The 18,679-nt window shown below is 39.7% G+C and overlaps 1 protein-coding gene across 4 annotated transcripts in view; it reads right to left on the reverse strand.

Annotated features, from left to right (window-relative positions):
- The window catches only part of ece2b (endothelin converting enzyme 2b), a 50,073-nt gene extending 31,905 nt beyond the window's left edge, over window positions 1-18,168 (reverse strand). The window contains exons 1-2 of one of the 4 annotated variants that reach the window (XM_053507144.1): window positions 18,066-18,168; window positions 17,817-17,955 (exon numbers count right to left, since the gene is read on the reverse strand). In XM_053507144.1, coding sequence (XP_053363119.1) covers window positions 17,817-17,849 — 33 coding nt within the window. In that variant the 5' untranslated portion in view covers window positions 17,850-17,955; window positions 18,066-18,168. Of the gene's footprint in view, window positions 1-5,877; window positions 6,004-6,983; window positions 7,084-17,816; window positions 17,956-18,065 lie in introns of those variants that run through there. The other 3 variants (XM_053507146.1, XM_053507145.1, XM_053507148.1) reach the window with 3 other exon arrangements.
- Window positions 18,169-18,679: the final 511 nt, after the last annotated feature.

Below are 18,679 nucleotides of genomic sequence, written 5' to 3' on the forward strand. Positions count from 1 at the left end.
TCAGATAAGTGCTTGAAGTAAGCTCAGGTCACAGGACCGATTCTACCGCCCACATAAAACTGTTTATATCAAATGAAGACAAGTTTACAATTACTGCAAAGTTTACCTTCGAGTTAAAAAAGAAAAAAGACCACTTCAAGTCAATGAAGAATAGCAGGTACCAGAACTCTGTTTCTTCCTGTACTGTGGTCTCGATGCTTGAACACGGCCCATTTTAAGTGTACTCTTCCCACAAACAACCCTGAAACCCACTGGCCTTCTTCCATTCATTTTCTCCTTCCATTATCAACACACTGAACACAACACGCACTGAAACCTTACAGACATCATCCAGAGCCCTGGCACGCAAAGCCGTTCATAAATAGTTTATTCTGCGGATGGTTTCATGTAAACTCTTCCCTACTCAGAGACCTGCCCCCATCATTTCCAGTTTTCTACTTTTCTCTAAAGAAGTGAACATGCTGGTGTCACCAATATGATCTCTCTACCACGAGTATGATGTGCTGTTTTATTCTCTATTATACAACAGTTAGATTCCACCTAATAAACTGATTGAATGTAAGGCATTTTACGAGTATACAGAGCGTTATAGCGCATAACAGTACTGCTACATTTAATTATATGCATCACTCCACATTACAGGTGTTCTAACAATCTTTAATCAAACTAACTGTTGGTTGCAGCATAGGTGATAAGTAGGTCACTATGGTCCGCAGTACTGGAAAGTGGGAAGAGCAGAAGCCTGCCAGTAACCACATTCAAAACAGAGTATGACTGCAGATTAATCCCTGCTATCCGTTATCACCCAAATGAGTATGGGTTCCCTGTTGGGGTCCCCTGGATGGGGTGCCAGTCTATCACAGGGCACACACAGACGCACACTCACATGCTTATTCACACACTAATCTACATGTTTTTGGACTGTGGGAGGAAACCGGAGTACACGGAAGAACCCAGACCCTGGAGATTATACACTATGTACAGTACAGTATATAACTTTCTATATAACAATTTATACATTTTTTAGGAAAATGTTTTATGTTTTTGAATGTTATTCTGTGTTAGACTTAAAAATAGTTTGCCCCTAAAAAAAAAAAAAAAACACTTTTTTTCTTTCTCACTCTCTTGAAGTTTAGACAAGCAGGAAGCATAAAATTAAATGTCCTTAAGACACTTTCCATAACGGAAAATTTACTCACCGTTACAAAGTGCAGACACCTGAAAGCCTTACCATAAGTTTTTATTAAATGTTTGCTTACAGAAAAAAAAGATTACCTGCATAATATCTTTTCTATATAAAGTAAAAGGATTTAATATATTTTAACATGTTTATTAGACAACTTAGTTTATGGGAAGTCTCTTCCACATACAGTGCTGAGGAAAGATTTCAGACCCTTTGACGTTTTCTACATTTTATTTTTCACACTCGTCCCAAAATGATTAGATTTTAGAATGATTCAAATCCTTTTTTCCCTCATCATCCTACACACTATAACTATACTCCACAATGACGAAATAAAAACAGGGAATTCAGGGTTTTTTGTTAATAAAAAAAAAAAAAAAGATCGAAACATTCAATTTAAGTATTCAGACCCATCAGTAATTAGTACTTAGTAACACACATGTACTGTATATGCATATACATTTACATATACAGTACATACATATATACATATTAGGACTTTTTTTTGAGTCAGTACAAAAGCATTTCAGATTTTCCATCATCAGTATTCCACCACAAAATTTAAGGTTAAAGAAATATATGTGTATGCCAGAAAGGGAATCAGCACATTATATAAGTGACCACTTTTCAGACAAAAAATGAATTAAATGGAAGCTGCTGGATTTTGCATGCAAATAGTATCAGGTGCAACAAAGTCCTCAAAAGAACCGTGGGTGGTTCTGCAGAATGCTCACTAAACTTTGTACTGTAATTCCCTTTTAAAGCTGCACCTAAGACTAAAGCACCCTTTAAGCACTGATCACACCAAATACTGACTTTAATGGAAGGTGCTGCATGTGCCAATTGTCAGTTCAACGCCGATTATATATATATATATAGAGAGAGAGAGAAACTTTGACTGGAAGATAGAAAAAAATTTTTTACCACTACCAGAATATGAGAATGATGTCGATTAGTTTTTTTACCTGTTTTTTTTATACAATTGATACAATGTTACAATTGATCATATTGCTTATGTTGTGATGAAAAAGAAGGATATGTCACTCTATACTGCACAATTGTGAGTGCTATATATGTTTATTTTTTTTTAAGTGCAAAAAGTGGTTTAAATGCCCTTGATTTTAAGGGCTACTTACTGTTTTCTTTTACTTTAAAGTTTTTTTTTTTATAAGACATCTTGATCTACAGTATTTATTTGTGCGTGCTTTTGCAAAGAACTGTAGATAACAAATTTGGTGAACCGTGCCAAAACATTTGCATGCAAATTTATATTAATCATGAATGGTTCATTTTAAGATAAAACATTGCGTGACTAGATACAGTGTTTTCTCCAAAGCAAATGTGCCGTTTATACTTAAAATGACAAACTACAACAAACTTAATCTTTTCTGATTGTTTTGACTAACATTAAACTGCAGCAGAGGCAAAAGCTGGGGAAAAGAGCTGACTCTCCTCCCCTTCGCTACCACTGAGTGCATGCCCAAGGTTGCCATAGCAACAAGGGCAGCCCCTCCCCTTATCACCCCCAACCCTCCAACACCACTGTTACATGAGCCAGGCCATCGCAAATTAAAGCAATCTGTTCGGAGTCTTCTCTCATGCAGCCAGATGCTGGATGAATAGCTGTGGATGGGTCTGCTGGTTCCGTTGGTTTGCTAGTGCGGAAACAGATGAGTGCGTGCACCCTGTTATGGGAAGAACAAACCGGTAAACTGCGTCAGAGGACTGTAAATACTAAACAGATGACAAAAACTGTGGGAGTGCAGCAGTGGAGCGTCAGAAAAAGAGAGAGGGGCAGAGAGAGAAAGAAAGGGGGGGTGTTAGAGAGAGCGAGCACTTTCCATCACATGTGGGTCAGTAACGAGGTCCAATTCTAATTCATAAAGGTCCATTTAAGGCTTTGACGTCAGCGGGTGAACATGAGTGAGCTGGAGGCGAAGGATGAGGGCCCTTCAAGATCGGCTGATGCACAGTTAAGGGCATGAAAGGGTCATTTAGCTCCAGTGGCTGCTGTATATCAGATGGAGGTCTTACTGTAAATGAGCTCCTCTTCCAAACACATTCACAATGACTTCAAAAGAAAGAGAATGTACTCTAGCTGAAGTGTAGCTGATAGAAACCGTCTGGGTGGGAAAGCAAGCATGAGAGAGTTTGTGCAAGAGGAGTCTGTGGTGGTACAAAGTGCACAGAACTATAATAGTGAGTTAGAACTCTGGCCAGACCCCCTAAAGAGGAGCTGTTGAAAAGCTGGACAGAGGAGACGAGGGGGTGGTGGGTGAAGAAACCCGATCAGGAGGAGTGAAAGGGAGAGAGAGGAATTTCTCTTGCATTTACATAAGGGTCGTAAGTCTCCATACTATTCGGGAGAGAAAAAGGAAAGAAAGAAAAAACTCCATTCAACTCAGAATTCCCTCGCATGAACCCAGATGATCAGAGTTCCTCAGAGGTTAGGATGTGATGCCAAATCAACATTATCAGGAAATACAGTACAACTTAAAGAGCCCTGCCTTATACAAGCATTTGTTTAGATCAATTAACATAGAGACAAATAAGGTTATCAAACCTGTAACAAACTACAGTATTTTTTGATAACCTAATTCCTGGACAGTTTTGAATAGGATTATTAACATCACTCAGTGCAGAATGCTGGCCCATCGCATGTCAAAATAAAACGATGATGCAATTCAAAGCCCACACAGACTCTAGATTGACTAACTGTAGTTGACTTTGAAGATGATGTTTCAGATATGCTCTTCATTGCATCATCAATAAAAAAAAAAGACGAATCTTAACCTCTGTTCAATTTCTAGCTACTGTAATTCTTACATTTATGTTAAAAGCCCTACGATTTAATTTACCACAGCAATTGACTACTGTAGAGTAAATTAAAGTGACTTGTGTAAATTGTAAAGTGCATCAGGACTATACGATGCTGGCTATTAGCACTCGACCTTTCTGTCCTTGTTAGACCATAATCCAAAGCCGGTCCTACTGTAGGAAGACTGTAGTGTAGGAGGTATAGAGTAAATCCATCCTAGTCGAGATGCCAGTCAATCGCAGGGCACCACGCACACCCACTCAAGCATTTAATTTTTACACAATGAGAATAGTCTCCAGTGTCTGTGTACAAACAACTTACATAAGAGAAAAATAACACTCCATTTTTATATTGTTGTGTTGGTCAGGGTTCAACCAAGCCAATTAGATTTTTCCCCTACTGTGAACTCATATAAGAAGTGCCTCTTCCGCATCTTGTTGCTGTTATTTGGAGAGCGTGGGTTAACAGTGGTTTATTTACATAGACACTGAAATGGCACATTTGGAAATAAAGGGATTTAAGTTATTAAAAACATGCCTTGTCTGAGCTAGAGCAACCCTATACAGACAGTGGGGGACCTCTGTGACCTTGTAAAATATAGGACCTTTAAATACAACTTTAACAACCCGAAATATTATAATGCACAACATGAAAGCCTCAGTATGTTTTGCTTATTAGCACAAACTTAAAATGCATGAGTTTGTGGTGGTTTACAAGAACACAGGGACTGAAGAAGCAAACCCCACATAGGAGACAGAGAAAGAAAAGGGGAGTCTTGTCTTGCAAAGGGAAGGGAGAGGTTTTCCCAAGTTCCAGGAGTGGTGCAGGACTTTCTCTGCGCGGAATGTGATTGTTTGAAGTGGCTTCCTGAGAAGTGTTTTTAAAAGGAAGCAGTTTGGCGGGGGCAGGCTGGCATAGTCCAACCTCTGCCCGAGATGTTACGAATACCCTGAACTCCAGCACCCCAAGAACCACCTACCTTGCCCTGCAACCAGCTCACACACACGCTGCGCAATGCAGAGAGGCAATACACCCACATAAACTAGGGAGTTAAACTAATACTTGGTCGTATGGAGCTGCTTCAGGAAAACTACAGAGACAGAGATGAGCAGGAGGCTGCGAGGATGAAGGAGAGTCGAGAGCCAATCATAGATGGAGAAAAGCATAACAGTTACCAGCTCCAGAATTTTATAAAAGACTACGATAACAGGTTCTCCATGTCCAACTATATAACGACAATCCACTTAAGACACACCTGTGATTAAAGAAATTTACTATGATCACATAGATGGAAACAAACCCCTTGCTGTAATAGTTAATAAAACACATTTTGCAAAGATGGGTATGGAGGCATTCATAGCTGACTAAAAGGGGACTACAAAGCAATATTCATATAGGTTGGTAATGTCACATTAAATATGAACAAGTCAGTTTAGTTGACTACATACTTAACCAAATATTTGTAGCTGTGCTGCAAGTTTTGTGTAATCTTACAGTATGCTGTTCTCCTATTGGTGGCTTTTAGATAAGCATTTAGATAAGCATAAGACATTGCCAGAAGTTTGTCTTCAACTGGCTTTGGTTGCAAATGCACAATCTTGCTGGCAGTGAGCAAATCTAAGAGGAATTCTTTTACAGTGTGCAAAAAAATGAAAAAAAAAAAATTATTCCGTGTAACCCTGACACTACAGCCACATCTCTCACTGATCTAATGATACGAGGCCAGCTTTACATGCAAGATTTTTGTTTGTTAATCACAGTAATCTGGAAAGTGAGAGAAGTAAACCTATACAGATCACCATCGGTTACATTAAAACAATTCTAAAACACACATATTTTCACTGCACATGCAGCTTCTTCTGTAATAAAGACTTACTGAAAAATGTGCCATGAAGTCCACGGAATCCTTTCAGCTTGATAAAGAGCCTTCCAAATTCACAAAGATGCACACTTTATAATGGGAACGAGAAGCCCTTCGAATGCAGCTACTCCTCTCTGGCTGCTGGGATGAAAACAGAAGGTTTAGCTCTCCAGGAGTCCAGCTTTTCCATATAACACCACTCGGTTAGACACACACACATGAGCGCATAAAGAGCAACATCTTGCCGTTAAATGACCTTCCCTCATCTTCAGATAATGGGAGTGGAAGTTCCTTTATTTGTATGGACAAGGCTACAAGCGCAACTCCTTCTCTCATCCCACCCCCTACACTACACACACACACACACACATAGAGAGTGTGGAAAGACATCAGTCTGCTGTGCTGAGCCAAAAGTAGGCTAAGAAACATTTTGGAAATGATGGCTCGAAGAAACTCAGACTCTGAGCAACACTTTATGCGAAAGGCATGCTGGGTAAATAAATCATTAATCAACTGGCAGTTAATTTATCAAACAATAAGTAATGAACGGCAGCAACTTGTTCAAGGACTGTGATATTATGAAAGGTCAAGCAGAGGTGTAACACTACTTAAGGGAATCAAAAATTAATAGAAAAAGTCAGAAAAAGGAAACTAATAAAAAATACAAAGAAAAGAAAATAATAGAAGCAGGGAAAAAAGGAGAGAGCCAAAAGAAAATAAAAAAAGAAGAGAACCGTACTGGCCTGAACACTGTGCGCTGACACAAAAAGGAAGTCGGGGTTCAGCAATCTCCCTTTCCTCTCTTCTTCAATTCGTGACCTCTGTCCTCACCCTGACAATGAGACCCTCTCTCTCTCTCTCTCTCTCTCTTTCCCTCTCAGAAAGACACACACAAAGACACACAAATCCCACAGGCAAAGCACCATATTACCTTTACACGCTCTTTACAGCATCTCTACATTTTATTGCTTGCATGAGCAAAACATGAGAAACCAATCCTGCTACTCAATAGGGTAATCTCTCCTCCTAGCTGCTTAGCACCGAGTACCAAACCACATGTAGAAACTCCCTCAGGGGAACCGGAGGAGTGCAGAGAAAAGAGTTCACCCTCAGGTACTTACCTCATAATGTATCAGCAGTTTACAAGACAAGAGCTTTCCTGCACTGCTGATCTTCTTTTTCTCTAGGTTGTCAGAGCGAGGGTAAACATCGAGCACTCAGAGAAAGACAGAGGGAGTGAACCAGCGAGTGAGAGACAGAGGGAGGGACAGGAGGGGGGAAGGCAAGAAAAGAGGTATAGAACAAACAACTAGCTAGAAAAACGACAATCAGGAGACCATTCGGTGCGGGAAGGAGAAAAGTGAGCCTTGAGGAAAAGATAGGCGAGGAAAAAAAATAGATAGATAGAGAGAGAGAGAGAGAGAGAGAGAGGCTCTGACAGGGGCAAAAAATGTGTGAAAAAAAGTGTTAACAAAGTTAGGGGACTACATAGGAAAAAAAAAGAGAATGTGATTTTTTTTTTAAGTCCTGTCTACATTTTCATTATAAAGCTCAAAGTTTCATCTCGTGTTTAAAATGGCAAGAGGCAGAGGGAGAGAACATGTGAGGAGAAGCGTGAGCGTGTGAGTGCATGTGCGTGTTCGCTCTCAGCTGAAGTTTCCCCCAAACACTTAAACTGTTCTGACAAAAAAATTCATGTGAGGACACTGTCCTGACCTTGCACTGCAAATAACTTATACCAGATAAATACACGTTTCCCACACGGTAGGTGCCTTTCATGAGTCCTCAGGGCCTCTGCCATTCATAAAGCCTTCATTCAGGCAGCGGGTTAGCGCTAGAAGTGTTAGCATACAGCTGCCAGCAGAGGGGGCTTCCATCATTGCGTGCCAAACAGAACGCTTCATTGTTGAGGTACAAAGGTCCATTCTGGGCAGAGCTGCCAGACCAATGTGTCCTAATGCAGTTAGCCACTCGACACACTTCACACAACCACTCGACATCGCAAACCATCAGGCACAATGAACAATACAAGGCAAAGTGCAACTCCGAATTTTCTACACATTATATTAGACATAGTAGTCTCTTACATATTAGACGGTGAACTTCATGTCACCACAAATCATTTAATGACAGTCTATACAAAACACTACTTAACACGTCAGATGTGACAATCACAATAAACCACTTATTCAGTTGGTAGATGATTATCCAAAGTAAAGTGACAGTGGAAACAATCCCAGATTGTTTCCCAATCCTGAGATTGACTATCACAGAGACTTGGGCACTAGTTGAGGTACACCATGGACAGGGTGCCGATCCATCACAGGGCACACACCCACACACACTTACACCATCATTCATACACTACGGGAAACTTGGAAATGCCAGTTAGCCCAATTTGCATGTTATTGGACAGTGGGAGAAAACCAAAAGGAAAAGCACTAAGCATGGGGAGAACATGCAAACTCCATACACACAGAGGGAATCAACCATTATATATTAGGTGACACCTAAAGTCAGTTTTTAATATTTTTTTTTGTAAGGATCAGCTCTTGTGAGTGGCGCAGTGGTAAAGTTCTCGCTTTAGATCACTAGTTTGATTCCCGGGTGATGCTGTAGCCTCCCACAGCCGGGGGCCTAGAGAGAGCTGATTGGCCGAGCTCTCTCAGTAGGGTGAGATGGGATTTACTTAGCGCTCTCACATCATCATGAGAGTCTGTGAGCTCACACAAGCAAAATGAGCAGATAGTGCTGTCCTCCAAGTGTGACACCCCCAACAATGTGGTTCTTTTCTTTCGCAAGATTGCAATCAGTTGGTGTCAAATGGTTCTGACTGGTAGTAGGAGCCTTAATGTGGGAGCCCCCTAAAGGGTGGGAATTGAATATGATTAAATTAGGGAGAAAATCAGGGGGAGAAAAAAAAAAGAATCAGCTCTTGCTTTATCTTTAAATACAGTAAGCTTGTTATGTCCTAGCTCTCTAACTATCTAAGCCAAGTGTCTCAAATAACGGCACTGTATAGCTGGCCTTCCATTTCTAGAACATAAATCTATATTTGATAGTTTTCTTATTATTATCAAATTGAAAATAAATTTAAAAAATTGTAACTGATAAAAGAAGCTCATTCTTTTTTCTGTTTTAAATTCAAACTGTTATCCCCTTAGCTGTCAGTGCAACAGAAAACCGCTAAATTCTTACAGGATTATTGTGAATATACCAACATCAGCTAAGAAATTAGCACCAGAGTCGCTAAGAATGTCACAAATATTTCAGTATAAACACTTTTAATGTGTTTCATCAGATTTTCCTTTGAGATCCAAATTTCACTGCACCTGTTCAAAGAACATGAAGTCTGTAGTAAACAATATGGCTAATATGGCTAATATGGCTAATGCTAGCATTCAGAATAATAGCTAATGCTAACAGAAACCACAAAAAAAGAACATTTTTAATACTGTTGATACTCAGCTATATTTTTCCACATGTATGCTAACAAGAACTGATTATACAGAGTGAAGATCACAGCAACATTGCCTGCAAGTAACTTGGGCATTGGAATGCTGCCATATGCATTAAATGTAAAAGTATCACAGCAGACCCTCGAACAGCTAAAAAAACACACACACACACAAGCCATTTAATTTACATCTTCATACAAACTATCCCTCACAAACAACTGCTCACAAACTACTCCTTTAATTTACAACAACACTCACAGTCTTCATCAGAAATCTTCAAATACCGCCTACAACATGCATTTAAAATAGAATTTCAAAGTACCCTCCACAGCTATTTGCATCACTCATAAAGGTTAGGGGGAACAAAAATCACATTTTGTTGAAGTAGCTTCAAATCACAATTTAAAAAAGTGGATAAAAATCAACTTCTAATGAAAATAAATGTATTCAGAGAAAAATGAATCCCTTATCAAGAAAACATTGTTTTCAACAAAAACATGTGCCACAAATAATGACACACCTTTAATCTCTTGTAAAATCTTCACCTGCCAATAAACTAGCACTTTTTTCCTCTCAAGGTAGCGTGGTTATATGTGTCACTCAACGGAGCCAATTAACATGAAGGTCCACCATGTATAGACAGAGTGTGCAGAAGAACCAGAAACGAAAGCAAGAGAGAGCATGGCTTACTCCAAGAAAAGTTAAATAGACTATGAAAACTAAAACTTCAAAGATATATGTTTATTATTCGATATATGTTTATTATTCCTGCGGGAAGTTTAACACCAGTTTGTCTCATATGTTTCAGTCCCACAGTGATAATAAAAAAAAACAGTCATGTGAAGTGCCACTATGAAACAAAACACGTTGTCCGTGGAAACATATCCGCGGTGAGGGTGTATAAAATACACAAAGTGAGAACCCAATGTGACAGAGCACCCTGAGTCCTTTCACATTCATTTATAGCCCAGCAGCATGCAAATAAGGATTTACTAAAGATTGTTTACATTTTGTTATTTGCATTCCGTACAATTAGGAACAAGAAGGAAATATACAAGACCAACAAAGTCCAAACAGTCTGTGTAGTTAATGGTTAATGTAGTTACTAAAAGTTGACTAATATCATTGAAATATCTATGAAAATTTTTAATTGCTTATTGTTATGAACTTACAATGACTGCATATACAGAGATCTGAATCCTAACACAAACATGAAACATGGACCTCGGCTGGAAGAACATTTTATTGACTGGACCTGAATTAGATACATATAGTTTGTTGCAGAGTAATCAAGGCTAAATGTAGAGTTTTGCAAAGAGATGGTGAATGGAGGAGAAAATGGTAAAAAAGGGGGAATTGCCAAAAGGAATTTAGCCTCTGTGTCACCTCACTGTATGTGTACCTCAGTCGATCTGAGAACAACATGTTGAAGGTTTCTACACATTCCAATCAACTTTACATTATATATAGAAAACACGCTTCATTAACATTCTGTTTACTGTAATTTCCTGTATAAACATGTTTTTGTCTAAAATAATTTCTTGATATTTCTTGTTTTTCTAAAAATAACAATATTTCAATAAAGGTTGGTTTTTTCCCATGAGGCCACTTCAGTAAAAGTTGTATTGTTCCTAAACCGTTTTACTAACCTTTCCAAGAGCCACTAATCATTGCGGAGGGCATTGTACCCCAGAAGGATGAAATAATTAAACAATGCCTATCCTCCCCCGACTCTGCGAGTAAACATACAGTATTTACACCACTGAGATCCATTCTTTATACTGCCTTATTTCCTGCATCTTCACTCTTCAACAAAACAGCAGTAAAGAGTGCGACTGCATGCGTGTGAGAAAATGAGACAAGCATGCACAGGACAAAGAGAAAGCGAGAAGGAGAGGAGCTTCCTCTCCCCTGAGAGGTGGAATGATGTCAGTCTTTACGCAGCAAGGTTACTACACTCAATGCACATGTTAAGGAAAAGGAAGGAGGGAGGATCTGATGGAAGAGAGAGGGAAGGAAGCAAGGAAGGAAGGAAGGAAGAAAGTGGGAAAAATATATAGCAGTAGGAGAACAAAAGCTGAAGCATCTGAGAACAGGATGGATGGGTCCTAGAGAATTCTAAGCAGCAAAACATTACAGGGAGAATTTGTGGGATTGTTTTTCAGGGAAACAATTAAGAAAATAAATAAATAAAATCTCTGGAGGCATTCTAAGAAGGGCTAATTTCCTGTATGTTTTTTATTTTACATTTCATCATGCTTGCAAGGGTAAAATTGAAGGGAAGAACACAGGCACTGCAACTTAAAAAAATAATCATAATATAGACAGTAAGTGGAGCTGAGCTCTAATATTTTATTCTAATAAAAAATGAAAATGCTATCATATCCTTATGGCTTTTTAAATAATTTAACAATATAAAAAGATGACGATAACAATGACAATAATCATAAAAAAACAGATATGAAAACTTTTTTTTAATAACATACCCTGATCCCCAAATAAAAAAATAAATAAAATAAAAATTGAACAGTCCTGTTTCTGCCTTGCTAGAGTTTAAAAAGACATCTGGCTTTTAAATCCCCATTTTGTTGAGATCTCAATTAATAGTTTTTTGTTTTTTTAGACTCAACTCTTGGATTTTTACTTACTTTTTTTTTCTTGACAGTCCTACGGTAGACTCGATTTACAGATTTTTTGTTTCAGCCAGTATAATCAAGCTACGTCAGTTGTACGAGGTGGCCTGGGAAAACTGTTTTGATGTTGCTGTGGCTGAAATATTATTTGCTTTAATAAATAAATTGTCATTTTGTTCATTTTGAGCTTCCCTTTAAAAAATCAGTCTGCTTAAAATGTCTAAAAGTAATGAGGCAGTTTCATCACACAGTGAGGGTTGGGTTTTAATCAGGATGTTGGATAAAGCATAAAAAGTAACAGAAGCTTAATAAATAGTATTTGTAATCAAATTTTGGAGTTATGGAAAACAAAAATGCTAGAAGTGATTTAAAGTAAGGGTTTTTTATTCATTTAAGCAAAGCCTATATTTTACAGAACTACATAAAGTTCATTACATTCAATTCATGAAACATTTTAAACAATTGCCATTGTCAAAAAGCAGCTTTACAGAAATCCAGATATAAATTTTTTATTCATCCAGCTGTGATCAGAACATCTGGTATTATTCTAATAGTCAGTCTTAAATATATTGCAAATTATTTAAGTGAGATTGGAAGCATGAGCACAGCCTGATGCCTGACCCTTCTTATATGACTAATTTAAGAGGTTACAATCATATGTAAATTAATTTAGCTACCAATTTTATTATTTAAATTAAGAGAAACTCAGTATCAGTGGTGAGGAGTGGCAGGGAAAGTCCAGCTAAATTCAGCCTCATAATCTAACATGTGAATTCTGCTGCCTGTGAGAGGTTTGTGGTCTATCAGGGTTTGAAATCTATTAGTCACATTGACTTATTCAAGGTTGTTGAGTAGCATAGAAATGTGCACAAAAGCCTTGACCTGAAAAATCCACCCAAGCACTGAATAGCTGCAAAGTCTAGTTTAAACTTTTCTTTTAAATCTCCCATTCTTCTCGCATTCCTTTCATTTCCCTCCAGTCATACTATGAGAAGAGCCCCAGCAATGACAAATAGGACTACCCTGCACCACAGAATCCAAATCCATGTTGAGAGCAGTGTGTATTCTTTCAGTATCTAGCTCTGGCCCTCTTAGCTGGTGCAGTACCAAGTTAGCAGAATACTAAACATCCAACCCGCCCTGTAAAAACAAGACAGAGTAATCCTGGGGCGTGACAATATAGACGGAAGTTTCGACCGAACATAAAATTGAGGAAAGAAGGAAGAGGGGAATTTACTTAAACTTAAGTAAGTTACACCATGTCCATTGCATGTAAGGTTTTGTCTTTAATGTCTCATTCTGTGTAAAGAGATAAATGTGATCATGTGCATCCTGCTAAAATACCATGCGGTTCCTTTCCTTCTGTGTCCACAGTAAAGTGCATTACGCAAACACGCTTACACAAGCACAAAGGAAAACCAAAGGACCTTATCAAATTATGGACAATAATTCATTCAAAGCCAAGAGTTATGGTTATTAGTGTATCCTATTTAAATACACATAATTCTGTCCTTCAGCATCACCATCTTTAACCGAAGCATCCTTGAACATGAACAGACTCCTCACTCACTTCATCATAAACATATGGGCTGTAAACTCGCTGACTGAAGCCAGACGCTGAGATCATTTATTAACGGACACACACGTATGTACGCACACACACACACACACACACACAGGAAAGTGTGGCCCTCTCCCTGTACTCACACACCCTTAGGCAGGATGCACCAGCTCTCCCAAGCCCTGAGCAGCCCTCCAGGTCAGGCAGAGGTCGAGGAGTGAAAAAGCACTCCACCTCCAGAGAGCTCCAAAAACACTCTTTCCCACAACACCACACCCAAGCCGAGCCAAGACCGTTCGTTCAGTTCCTCTCCCAGAGGTCGTGGAAGCCACAGCGCGGCTGTGGATGCAGGAGTCACATCAGTGCAAAAAGACATGTTTCTACAGACTGGACCAACTGACATTAAAACACTATAAAGACACGTTCTTAAGTCAGAAGGGTGCTGTGTTTAAATTGTAAGAGGTATTATAACTCATAAGAATCCACAGGAAGATGCAGATTACACAACACTATTTAACATGACAGCCACTTGACAGTATCCTTTCCCAGACTCATGTCTTTCACAATCCCGTCACTCTCATCTACAGATAATTCTATCGACCCCATAGTTTTGTTTTCACTCTGTCATACAGCATCTACTGTGACACCTTATACAGACAGGTGTGTGCCTTTCCCACAGTAAGTATGTCCAATGAATTTAATTAGACACTAGTGGACTCCAATCAAGTTGAAGAAAAATCTGTTTTCAATATTTGGTGTCTCTCCCATTTGGCTTCAAACCAGCATCAATTCTTATACAAGCACGCTTGCACAAAGTCACAGATTTTTTAGGATCAGGTGAATGTATACAGTATGTTTATGTCACAGGTCACACAATATGGCAAGACTGAGTACAGCAACAAGGTACAAGATACAAGGTAGTTCTACCACATCAGCAAAGTCTCTCCCAGGCAACAATTACAAAACGGACTGGGGTTACAAGATGTGCTGTTCAAGCTATTTTGAAAAACTACAAAGAAACGGGCAATGATAAGGACTGTACTTGCAGTTGTCGGCCAAGGAAACTTAACGCAGCAGAAGAAAGACACATGCTTACTTCCCTCCGACATCAAAAGATGTCCAGCAGTGCCATTAGCAAGGAACTGGCGGGCATCTATCCATCGACTGTCCGGATAAGTCTGGCCAGAAGCGGTCTTCATGGAAAGCCATACCTCTGACGTGGTAACAAGGCTAAGTGACTCAACTCTGCACGAAAACAGGAACTGGGGTGCAGAAAAATGGCAGCAGGTGCTCTGGAATGATGAGTCAAAAGTTAAAATATTTGGCTGTAAGCAGGAGGCAGGTGGTTTGCCGGAGGGCTGAAGAGAGGTAGAGTAATAAGTCTCTGTTGGCAACACTGAAACATGGTGAAGTTACCTTGCAAGTTGAGGGCTGCATTTCTGCAAATGGAGATGGAGCTTTGGTCAGGATTGATGTTGCTGAGAAATATAAAGTGATAGTTATGCAGTACAATCAGGGAGTGTCTGATTGGTCCCAAATGTATACTGCAGCAGGACAAGAACCCCAAGCATTTAGCCATCGTCATTAAGAAATGTCTTCAGCGTAGAGAAGAATGAGGAGGCTTGGTCTTGAGACAGAAGAATTCGAGGCAGCCGACATCCACAGAAGATCTGTAATTAGTTCTCCAAGGTTGTATGTTTGGAACAACCTAAATGCAGAGTTCCTTCCAAAAAAAACTGTGTGCAAGAGTTCCTAGAAGAATTGATGCAGTTTTGTGTGGTGGTTACACTAAAAACTTGTTTGGTTTAGATTTCTCTTTTGTTCATTTACTTTACATTTTGTTAATTTATAAAACACTTTTAAAACATTCTTACTTTCTAGTATTTACCCACACCTGCCTAAATATTCCCCATAGTACTCTTTCTCTTTATATATAAATGAGAAACGAGTAGGTGAAATTGGAAAGTAGAATGGAGAAATTCCAATTGAAAAGCAGACATGGCCAGGTGTGGGTTAGCTAAGAAAGAACAGCTGAAACTCCAAGAGGAAGTTTGTCAGTAACTTAAAAGATAATATTAGCTTACTATCTTTACAGAAACCACTTCCTTTTTTAAATTTGCATACATGGGTGTCAGTTTGAGGGCGACCTGTCATACCAGCTACCCCTGTATTTACTCGAGCACATGACGAAGCAGCTGACAAATATTTATTCTCTACACATTAGTGCATTTGTGTATTCCTTGTACTGTATGTTTTGCAGTTTACTGTAGAAGCTATAACACAAGCACACAAGTGATGAACTACAAGCCATCCTAGAAGTTTAACACTGAATATATCCTTGTGTACAATAAGAAATACAATATAAGCATACAGACAAAAATGAGTTTCATTTTTGCATTTGGTTGTCAAATTATTTCCTCATTGTTTGCAGACATTGTCATACATTCTTACCGACGTTCCATTGTGTGTAAAACACTAGAAAGGACTCAAACCGGTTATGTTCGATCTTGGTGACTCTTTGTTTAGGCCTGCTTAGACAAAGCAGAAATGTCTCTAGCCCCCATTTTGGAAATTTATATCAAGTTTTAATTTTTTTCCCTTTCCTTGAGTTTATTTTGACTAAATTTGAAAAACAAACAAACAAACAAAAAGCTATTTCCTCTGTTCTCTCAATGATCTTGTTCATGCAGATAATGAAGCAAAGCATGAAATGTCCCTGTGGCTAGTTGGACAATAAGCTAATTGGGTTAGTGCTTGGACTCATCTGCTTCTTAGCTACAAATGACAAACATGGCATGTTAATGTGGTCAGCATCCGCAAAAATACCAAAAACATAAATAATTACAGGCTATTAAAGAGATTAGATTGCAGTAAGACGGAACTCAGCAAGACGACAACAAATTTTATTATTATTGAGACCTACAGTTGGCAGTAATGTACCCATCCTACTAGATTCCAACCACCATTAAACAATAAAGAAGAAGAAGCGCTCAGACTGACATACCCGTTTCTGCCTATTGTTACAGTTGGGGAGGAACGCCTGTGACACGCTTACAGTATGACATAGAAGTTGATGATGACGCTGCCTGAGGCCTACCAGCACAAACACCGCCCGTCCATACAAACAAACAGAATTTCGGTGTTATTTACACCATAACATATATCAGCCATAACATTGCCAACCAATCACCTACTTAATATTGAATGGGTGCCGCTTGTGCCACAAAAAAGTGAGCTTTGTGATGGCTAGACAATTGGCTCAGAGGAACTCAAAACCTGCAGCTCTTGTGGGATGTTCCTGGTCTGCAGTCATCACAATCTACCAAAAGTGATCCAAGGAAGGAAACCCTGTGAACCGGCGACAGGGTCATGAATGGCCAAGGCTCAATGATGCACATGGGAAGCACAGCCTGGCCCGTGTAGTCCTATCCACTAGAAGAGCTACTGTAGCTCAAATTGAGGAAAAGGTTTTCTTAAACCCGGTTTCCTTAAAAAGATACACACATCATTACTGTTTTTTTTAGTGGCCAAAGAGGGACCTACTCAATAAACAGATAGTCGTAATGTTATGGGTGATCAATGTATAGAGATTACAATACTGATCATTACATCTGCACGTTGGCTAAAATAGGAGAGGTCAAAGGTCACAGGCAGGGATGGATAATGACTAATTAGGTAATAACTTAAGGCCACCTTATAGTAAACATTTCAACAGGGTTTCAAAACAATATTAGTATTCAGCGTCTATCCTAACGGAACCTCGCCCTGTCACCATGGATACCAAATGTCAATTATTTCCACTTCAGCTGACGTAGCCTCTAGTCAGCAGCCAGTGAGGAGCGCGCGCTGTAGGACTCGAGGCGCGAGCACAACACAGCGCGCGGGCAACACGCTGCGGCTCGTTTAACAAGCAACAAGTCGTAGGGGGTTATAGGACATACGATATAGGATACACTGTCGTGTTTGGAACGCGATACGAGTGTCGTTACATAAACGTCATCGTCATGTTGGACAGCGACTACGTTTCAGCAAATCACTGCGGCACAGATTTGATGCGTGACATCAGAGAAAGTAGTGCATGTCCATGTTCAGATCTACAGCCTAATCACGTAAGCATGGAGCACAAGACGGGGAAAACAAGAGCGCTACGCTACGCAGCGGCTAGCCAGCCTGTCTTCGTCTCTGCAGCGCTGCTGTTCTGTTTACAAGCACCGCCGGTGCCTAGAGAAGGTCACACCGATTTCTAAGGCAAGATGAGGCAATACGGAGGGCAACAGCTGGACAGCGACGATCAGCACTTACGTTGTTCCGCAGGTCCTGCAGAGCCACGCTCATGGTGCAGACAGAGATCCGGGGAAAGGCGAGCAGCCGCGCGCTTCACTCACTCCACCTCTGCATGTATGCATGTGGGACTGCTAAGCCATCTCCTCTCCCGACCGAGCTGAAACACATATCCACATACCCCCCCTAATTAAACCCTGACTGACGGCTGATTACAAACAAATTTGGATGTCAGACACACACACACACACACACACAGGAAGCGTTTACCTCTTGAGCCAGCGCGTCTTCGTCTTGTCCCGCTTCCGCCTCTGAACGCTGTTCAGCAACACACAACATGCGCCGATCAGTAAATCAGCCTGCAGACTCTTCCCTCTGTCCTCCTCTATCACCCCTCCTCTCTCTCCCTCTCTCTCTCTCTCTTTCTCACTCTCTCCATGTGCGTCAAGTGAAGGATCCACTATACAAAGTGCTATACATTTAAACATCAAATGTTTATGCATGGGAGTGTGAAAGGAAACAGATTACACCAGGCAAACAGTCACACAAAGACAAGCTTGGATGAAAGGAACATCTTACCTGCTCCATATTAAACTTAAACTTCATGGCATTGCTGTGCAGGCTCAAGTAGATTGATTAAGTGGATTTTTAGTTGTTGTTGTTGTTGTTGTTTTCCCCCTCACCATCACACAAACATGCATGGAAAACATGAGATTTTATTCCCCCATTCTTTTTCTGTTTACAAATAAAGATGGAAAAAAATCACAGCCATGTGTGTACACTTCTTTTTTTCCCTCCTTTCACAATGGTATTTGTTTAAATGCAAGATTGTTCCAGACATTTGTTCCTCTCATCTGTGCACGTGTGAGAGAGAATTTTGTTTC

Source organism: Clarias gariepinus, chromosome 11 (assembly GCF_024256425.1).
Source record: "Clarias gariepinus isolate MV-2021 ecotype Netherlands chromosome 11, CGAR_prim_01v2, whole genome shotgun sequence".
In the NCBI taxonomy this organism is placed as follows: Eukaryota; Metazoa; Chordata; class Actinopteri; order Siluriformes; family Clariidae; genus Clarias; species Clarias gariepinus.